The sequence below is a fragment of the Corvus brachyrhynchos genome, unplaced genomic scaffold, assembly GCF_000691975.1.
Source record: "Corvus brachyrhynchos isolate BGI_N302 unplaced genomic scaffold, ASM69197v1 scaffold278, whole genome shotgun sequence".
Taxonomy (NCBI): domain Eukaryota; kingdom Metazoa; phylum Chordata; class Aves; order Passeriformes; family Corvidae; genus Corvus; species Corvus brachyrhynchos.
Genome location: NW_008239299.1, coordinates 138,936 through 147,823, shown reverse-complemented (window position 1 = coordinate 147,823; position 8,888 = coordinate 138,936). Strand labels below are relative to the sequence as shown.

Below are 8,888 nucleotides of genomic sequence, written 5' to 3'. Positions count from 1 at the left end.
ATTGGGGCCTCTCATTCTGGATAAATCGCCATTCTGAGTTTCAGCAGCGAGAATATTCTGGTGGAAGGAATATCGTTAAATCCAGTGGAAGGAATATCGTTAATTCCAGTTGCCTTTGACCTTTACAAAAAAAGTCCCTTGGCAGCTGTCGGGAAGTGCTCTCACGTTATCCCCCAGGAGCTCGGAATGCGCAGTGGGAACATCCCCCCTGCTCCCCAAAGCTCCTGGGGGTGGCCCCACCTGTCCCCAGCCTAGCTGGGCTGACCTAAAGCTGTCCCCAGGCCGGCACTGAGGCCTCTGCCCAAATTCTCTTCTCTTTGGGGGGAAAACGAAGCGAAAACCCAGACATTTCCCGCCAGCTTCGTGGAGTGCACAGTTGCTAGAAACCCAGGATGGCCGAGCCGCCATTCCCAAGGGTTTCCCAAGGGTTTCCCAGTTTCCTGGGGGGATCCCAGCCTGTTGGTGTCCCTGTGTCCCACAGACGGCGGCAGGCACAGCTTCTCCAGCTACTCCGAGAGCTTCATGAATGCCACCGCGCCCGCCAACCACATGAACCCCGTCAGCAACGGCCTCTCCCCGCAGGTACGTGCCCGCTTCCAGCTTTTTCCTGGTTCTGGGAGTGGGGAAACCTTCGGGACATCGCGGCGGTACTGGGGAGCTGTGGTTGTTGCTCTTGTTGTTGCTGTTGGTGTGGTTGTTGTTGTGGTTGTTGTTGTGGTCAGGAATTCCTGCGGGCAGCCTAAAGACAGCAATTAGTTCTCGTATTAATCAGCAGCAGCTCTGTCCTGAGCCCAGCTCTGCTCGTTCCCACAGCTGGGTTGGGACAGCGGGATCACAAACACCTGGAGCGCCTTCTCGCATTTAGAAAATCTCCTCTGGAGCCCCCGTTTTGGGGGGGAACACACCCAGTTTATGGGTGACGCTTCATTTTGGGGGAAACACCTGGATTTCGGGGGAAAAAAGCTGGATTTTGGGGGCTTAGTTGGTTAAAGCACCTGGTTAAAGCAAACAGGAGATCCCAGGTTCGAATCCCAGTGGTGCCTTTTACCCAGACACCCCCTTTTTTGAGGGAGACAGCCCCTATTTACGGGGGACACTCCATTTGGAGGGAAACCCCCAAATTTTGGGCAAAACCCTCCAAATCCCCCACGGTTTTGGGGGGGTTAGTTGGTTAAAGCACCTGGTTAAAGCAAACAGGCTCTGTCCTGAGCCCAGCACTGGTCATTCCCACAGCCATCTTAGGAAAACGGGATCAGAAACACCCGGAGCATCTCCGAAAACATTCCAGAGTGGGCGTGGCCCCTCTGATGGTGGATTTGATCCCAAGGACAGCACACCTGAGGGTTTACTCACCTCAGAGTTAATCCTGATTTAGGCACAACCTGAAGCTTGTGCAAGTCTGGCTGGGCCACAAATCTGAGCTCAGAAATGGGAGATTTGGGATGGAGAGCTGGGATTTAATTTGGGAAACCCCATGCAGACAATCCTGCTGGTGCTCTGCACAAGGCGAGCTGTGGAGGAGGAAAGGAGTTCCCAAGCTCACCTTTGCTTCCAGGTGGAACTGAAAATGAGCAGCGTTATCCTGAGGGACACCAAATCCCTTTTTTCCCATTCCCAGTCACTCATGGGATACGGAGACATGTGAAGGGCAGCAGTTGTTTCAGAGGAATCGGTTTATTTAGGACGGGAAACGCAAAATAACTTGGAATTAGGAGGAAAAACGAGGTGGGAACCTGCAGGGGTTTGGAGAGGAGTCCAACGAGGGACACCAGGGGGGATGTGGATTTTAAGGTGCAGCAGTTTGGGATCTCTCGAGTGTGGAAACAAATGCGGAGGATCCATGGAAAGAGGGAGGTTTCGCAGCTTCTCTGGAATGGTTCAAACGCCCCACTTTTGGCTTGGAATGGAAAACGTTGAAATGTGACTGGCACGGGGCTGGATGGGAAAATCCTGAAATGTGACTGGCGCGGGGCTGGATATGGCTCCAAACAGGGAAATTTCGGGGAGAATAGGCAGATATCCCTCTGACAAGGGATTTCTGAGAGCACCGGGCTCGGCAGAGGGGGATACAGCTTGGGATTCAAAGGCAGGCCCGGGTTAGCTGGGCCAGGGCCCGGGATTAACTCAGATGATCCCAAGTGCAATTTATCCCCGTGGAATAAGTCAGGGATGAGATGCCTGGGATGAGCCCCAGGCGCAGACAAGGCCATCCTGCAATTTCCATTTCCCTTCATCCTCTCCTTCCCAGTCCCGCGGAATCAGGGGCTCATTGAAAGGACCAGACCGTGGCTTTTCCTCTGCTTATCCCAATCCCAAATTCCCCTGCCCGCAGGCTCCGGCTGGGGACAGATATCCCTGAGCCCATAAGCCCTTTGTACGGGAAAGAGAGGATCCTTTATCTGGCAGGCCTGAAGAAAAGAGAGCTTTGCACCCCCAGGAAGGGCAGATTCCCATTTTCCCGATGCTTTTAATCATGTGAGGGCCAAGATATCAGCGTGGAAATTCGTCTGTTCCTTTTGTGCCTAACCCAGGTTATTTCCCGACTGCTTTATATTCCCTGCTCAAAAATTCCTGCCTTTCTAAGCCCTCTGCTGTTCCTAGTGGAAGGAGACAAGAAATGCTCCCGACGGGATGGAGGAACTCCTGGATTTGCCCTCTTTTAGGGGAGGGAAGTTTCGGGATGTGGCTTTGTGGGGTGCTCTGTATCATTTATTAATTGTGCTGAGCACAATCCAGCTCTGCCACGGCATTCCAGGGAAAACCCGGCACAGCTCCGCCCTCTCCAGCTTCTTGGCAGGGGGAAGGATCATCCAGAGGGAAGAGAGAGTTCCCTGTCATGGGCAGGGACACCTTCCACTAGGCCGGGTCGCTCCAAACGCCGTCCAGCCTGGCCTCAAACTCAGTTTTAAGCCCAGTTCTGTCCTGGTCAGGATCTGCCAGCCCTTCAGGAGCTGTGGGCTGAGGAGGGGGGAAAGAAGGGAATGAAGCTGAGAATTACAGGACAAAAGTAGGGCCACTTCGGCTGGTGCTGGGAGATCCTCTGGGAGGCAGGAATTTGGGATGGAGCAGGCAGACACTGGGAGCTGAGGAGGATGAATTTGTCTCTGGTTTCCCCCTCGGCAGCAGCAGCAGGAGGAGATTTCTTGGCACTTTAGACAAGGAAAGGGGCCGGGAGCTCCCAGCTTTTGCTCCCTCTCCAGTTACCCCGGGATTGGATTCCCGGCCGGAATCCGCAGGCTGTGCCAGCAGCTGGAATCGTGCAGGAGCAGCGCGGCATCCCCATTCCCAAACAGAAGAGGGGGATTTGGGGTGGCTCATCCCCCTCACGCCCCCTCCAGAGCAGATCCTGTGGGAGCTCTGCCCGAGCTCCATGTGGGAATGGCCGTGTTCGTTCCTTGTTTTCCAGCCGCACAAAGCCCGGCTCAGCTGCTGGAGCCTCCCGGCTTTTCCCAGGCGGTTCCGCCTCAATCCCAGAGCTCAGCTGGGAATTTTAGGCTCCCATGACTTCATCCCACAGCGATGGGTTTTGTGTCACTTCACCCGAAAACACCAGCTTGGCTGGGCAGAGCTGGCACGGGTTAAACCCAGCTGGAAGTTAAGCCCAACCCAGCTCCTTGCTCAGCCCCCGTTTCTCACTTCCAGCCCTGGAATGGGAAGAGAACCAAAGTGGAACTTTGTGTGTTGAGATAAGAGGAGTTCGATAATTGAGAATGAAGTGAAATACAGTGAGAATGGTTAATAATGATAATGATAACGATGATAATAATAATAATGATAATAATGATAATAATAATGATGATAATAATGATAATGATAATAGAAAGGGAAAACCTCTTTTAATAAAAAGTGGAAAACCAAGTTTTTTGGGATGGAGCAGGGATTTGGGATGGAGCAGGGATTTGGGATGGAGCAGGAATATGGGATGGAGCAGGGATTTGGGGTGGAGCAGGGATTTGGGGTGGAGGCAGGGATTTGGGGCAGAGCGGGGATTGGGATGGAGCAGGATTGGGATGGAGCAGGACTGGGATGGAGCCGGGATTTGGGATGGAGCAGGAAATGGGATAGAGCAGGAATTGGGATGGAGCAGGGATTGGGATGGAGCAGGGATTTAGGATGTAGCAGGAAATGGGATGGAGCAGGGATTTGGGATGGAGGCAGGATTGGGATGGAGCAGGGATTTGGGATGGAGCAGGAATTGGGATGGAGCAGGAATTGGGATGGAGCAAGGATTTGGGATGGAGCAGGGATTTGGGATGGAGGCAGGATTTGGGGTGGATCCCTGCTGTGACAGCCTCTGTGAGGGGGAGATTTTGGGCACCCAACCAAGCTCAAGCAGAACAAGGCCAGGCCTAAGACACCCTGAGCCAGGCCTTGCCTCACCCTGGAAGTGAAAACAAACCCTGCATCCAGCTGAAGTGCAGACCCAGCTCAACCTAGGCCAGGCCTGGCCTAGAATCATCCCTCCCCGAGCTGGGATAAGGCTTGGGACAAATCAAATCCTGATAAATCTTAGAATCATCCCATAGAATTTGGCTTGGGAGGGACTTAAAGCTCATCTGATCCCAGCCCCCTGACACAGGCCTGGACAACTTCCACTAGGCCGGGTCGCTCCAAACCCCATCCAGCCTGGCCTTAAACTCGGTTTTAAGTCCAGTTCTGCCCTGATCAGGATCTTCAGGAGCTGTGGGTGCTCGGCTGGGGGCTGAGGGGGGTAAAGACGGGAACGAAGCTGAGAATTACCGGCCCTGGCGGCCTCGCCAGCAGCAGAGAAATCAGGGTTTTCCTGTATTTTCTGCTGCTTTTCCTCTCCAGCCTCCTCTGCCACGTCCCTTCTGCCTTTCCCAGTGTACCCATGGGGTTTTAGGAGGGTTTGTTCCGACAATTTCTGCTGCTCTTTGGGATCCGGGCCTGCACCTTAAATCCGTGCGACCGCTCCCTGCAGAGCTTTGGGGCCGCGCAGGGCTTCTCCAAAGCCCCAAGAGCCCCAGCTTGGGGCAGGTGGAGCTGGGAACAGCTCAAACCGGAGTTAAAAGGCAGGAATTCCGTGTGCTTCCAGGACTTGTTATCCCGGAGAGCTCCGAATCTCCGAACAGCCCCGCGGGATCTCCAGGGATTAAGACAATTCCAGAAGCGCAAAGAGCCAAGAGAAACTTGTTCCCCTGCTCGGAGTTGTTGCTTTAATTTTCTCAGGGCTTTCCGTGGCTTTATTTCTGTACTCCCTGAGGGAATTCGTTCCCAGTGTCTGGAGGCTGGAGTCGGATTCCCAGTCCCTGTTTTGTCCCTGGGGTTTGGGAGTGTTCCTGGGAATTCCTTCCCTCAGTGACACGGATCCCTCCTGGCTCTGGGAATTCCTTCCCTCTGTTCCAGGGATGCTCCTGGCTCTGGAAAGATCCCTCTCTCACAGATCCCTCCCGGCTCTGGGAAATCCTTCCCTCAGTGCCACAGATCCCTCCCGGCTCTGGGAATTCCTTCCCTCCGTTCCAGGGATCCCTCCCAGCTCTGGGAATTCCTTCCCTCCGTTCCAGGGATCCCTCCTGGCTCTGGAAATTCCTTCCCTCGGTTCCAGGGATGCTCCTGGCTCTGGAAAGATCCCTCTCTCACAGATCCCTCCCGGCTCTGGGAATTCCTTCCCTCCGTTCCAGGGATCCCTCCTGGCTCTGGGAATTCCTTCCCTCGGTTCCAGGGATGCTCCTGGCTCTGGAAAGATCCCTCTCTCACAGATCCCTCCCGGCTCTGGGAATTCCTTCCCTCAGTGCCACAGATCCCTCCTGGCTCTGGGAATTCCTTCCCTCCGTTCCAGGGATCCCTCCTGGCTCTGGGAATTCCTTCCCTCAGTGCCACAGATCCCTCCTGGCTCTGGGAATTCCTTCCCTCATCTCCAGGGATCCCTCCTGGCTCCAGCGAGGCTGCGCCGTTTCCCTCCCCTCAGTGCCACGGATCCTTTTCCATCTGGTGCCTTTTTTCCCTCCCGGTTTTTTTCCTTTCTGTCGGAGACACTGTGCCCGTAACAAGCATTCCAAATGAGCCTTGCTGGGCCAGGAGAAAGGGGAGGGGAAGAAAGAAGGGGAGGAGAGGATGAGATTTGGGGGGGGGGGAGGTGTTTAAATAGCAAAGAATTAGGGGGGAAAAGAAGAAAAAAAAAAGAAAAAAAATCTGATGCAAATCACTGGTAGAGAGAAAATTATGTGCAATTACCCGCGCGATACTGGGCAGCCGTGCCCACCCCAACCAACAAGATCTCATTAACAAGCAGAAAATAAGATTGAAATGGTGTGTAAAAGAGCTGAAAAATGAATTTGAATGCTGCATTTGTCCACAATTACCCCCTCGTTCACACATATTTTATTGCAATTTTTTTATTATTCTTAATCTTTCCATCCCTCAAAGCAGATTGGGAACATCCCGGCATTACGGTTGCTGAGGGAGGAAGCATTAAGGATTCCCCGTTTCCCCTGAAAGGAGACCCTTCTCCCGCTCGAATTTTCCAGGGTTGGTTTTGGCCGGATCAGGATTCATTTCCCGGCGTCTCCGGGTGTAGGGACACGTTCCTGGCTCATCCCTTAACCCCCGGCTGCCGCCCCACACCGGGGGCATCCTCCACCTCCTTTTCCCATCGCTCCTTCGCCTCTTTCCTTTCCCTGTCCAGCCTTTTCCCTGCGCTCCCTCTGCCTCCTCCGCCTCCGCCAGCCTTCCCGTTTCTCCAGAGGATCCTGATCCCCTCCGCCGTGTCCTTGGCCAGTGTCCCTTTCCCGAGTGTCAGCATCCTTCACATCCCGTTCCTTCCCCTCCTCAGCCTCCCCGTGACCTTGGGGCGGGCTGAAGGCGGAATTCCTGCTAAATCCTCGTCCTTGCTTTGCCAGGGCTTGGAAAAGGAGCGCGGCAGCTCCAGGTTTCCCCGGGGAAGTCGGGAAAGGAGCGCGGCACCTCCAGGTTTCTAAGGGAAAGTTGGGATAGGAGCGCGGCAGCTCCAGGTGTCCCCGGGGAAGTCGGGAAAGGAGCGCGGCACCTCCAGGTTTCTAAGGGAAAGTTGGGATAGGAGCGCGGCAGCTCCAGGTGTCCCCGGGGAAGTCGGGAAAGGAGCGCGGCACCTCCAGGTTTCTAAGGGAAAGTTGGGATAGGAGCGCGGCAGCTCCAGGTGTCCCCGGGGAAGTCGGGAAAGGAGCGCGGCACCTCCAGGTTTCTAAGGGAAAGTTGGGATAGGAGCGCGGCAGCTCCAGGTGTCCCCGGGGAAGTCGGGAAAGGAGCGCGGCACCTCCAGGTTTCTAAGGGAAAGTTGGGATAGGAGCGCGGCAGCTCCAGGTGTCCCCGGGGAAGTCGGGAAAGGAGCGCGGCACCTCCAGGTTTCTAAGGGAAAGTTGGGATAGGAGCGCGGCAGCTCCAGGTGTCCCCGGGGAAGTCGGGAAAGGAGCGCGGCACCTCCAGGTTTCTAAGGGAAAGTTGGGATAGGAGCGCGGCAGCTCCAGGTGTCCCCGGGGAAGTCGGGAAAGGAGCGCGGCACCTCCAGGTTTCTAAGGGAAAGTTGGGATAGGAGCGCGGCAGCTCCAGGTGTCCCCGGGGAAGTCGGGAAAGGAGCGCGGCACCTCCAGGTTTCTAAGGGAAAGTTGGGATAGGAGCGCGGCAGCTCCAGGTGTCCCCGGGGAAGTCGGGAAAGGAGCGCGGCACCTCCAGGTTTCTAAGGGAAAGTTGGGATAGGAGCGCGGCAGCTCCAGGTGTCCCCGGGGAAGTCGGGAAAGGAGCGCGGCACCTCCAGGTTTCTAAGGGAAAGTTGGGATAGGAGCGCGGCAGCTCCAGGTGTCCCCGGGGAAGTCGGGAAAGGAGCGCGGCACCTCCAGGTTTCTAAGGGAAAGTTGGGATAGGAGCGCGGCAGCTCCAGGTGTCCCCGGGGAAGTCGGGAAAGGAGCGCGGCACCTCCAGGTTTCTAAGGGAAAGTTGGGATAGGAGCGCGGCAGCTCCAGGTTTCTCCGGGACAAGCGGCTCCGTGCTGGCGGTTTTCCCTCTCTCCGTCTCCCTAAACTTTTAACCCGCACATCCCAGGAACGCTGCCCGCTTTTCCACTAAAATTTCTGGCTTTTTTTTTTTTTTTTTGGGATATATTTCACCAAACAAAGCCCATCTGCTCCTGTCAATTTGACGCCTCTGCTGCCGGCACCGGGATAAGGGGAGACGGGAACATTCTTCCCGTGTGAAAACAGATCCGGCTTTATTCGCCTGATTCCAGGCTCCGAGGAGGGTGGGAAGGGGGGAATTCGAATCCGAGGGGCCTCTCCGCTCTCTGTGCTGAGGTTCCACGAGTTCCCTCGGTTGGTCGGGATGCTCCGATCTCACTGGAAACTGGTTGGGAACAACAACAACAACAAAAAAGGCAGGATTTTATTCCCTTGACCCGAATTCCACCGCGCCGCCTGCGTTTATCCCCGTGTGATTCCCGCTCCAGACGTCGTTCCCTGTGTGTACTACCGAGATAGGAAAACAGGAGGAACGCGGGAGGAGTTGGGAGCAAATTCCCGAGCCTTGAATCCCATGGGAATTTTGGCACCGCCTTCGGTGCGTTCGGGATCAGCCCCCGTGGCCCTGCACCATTTTCAAGGACACAAACTGAGGAGAAAGGGAGGAATAAGGAAGAAATAGGAGAAGAAATATGGGGGAAAAAACCTGAGGTGAACCCCAGGAGCGCTGGAGAAGCGCAGGGAGATGTGGAAGTGCCTGATAAGCCCCCAGATGTCGGAGCAGGAAACAGGAATTTGAGGCACCCAGGACTCAGACAGCGAAATCTGTCCCCAAAACTTCTAAAATCTCCCTTCCCAGCCAGACCCCGCTGCGGCGGTGGGAGCGAAGCCGGGTGGGTGGAAGAGGGGCTGGAATTCCTGAATTCGGGAATCCGGCCGGGG

General features: G+C 55.4%; 1 protein-coding gene across 1 annotated transcript in view; it reads left to right on the top strand.

Moving 5' to 3' along the window:
• PAX7 (paired box 7) overlaps positions 1-8,888 on the top strand; it is a 117,545-nt gene that overhangs the window by 68,659 nt on the left and 39,998 nt on the right. Inside the window, exon 5 of the mRNA XM_017740607.1 lies at positions 482-582. Within this exon, the coding sequence (XP_017596096.1) occupies positions 482-582 (101 nt within the window). The remainder of the gene's footprint in view (positions 1-481; positions 583-8,888) is intronic.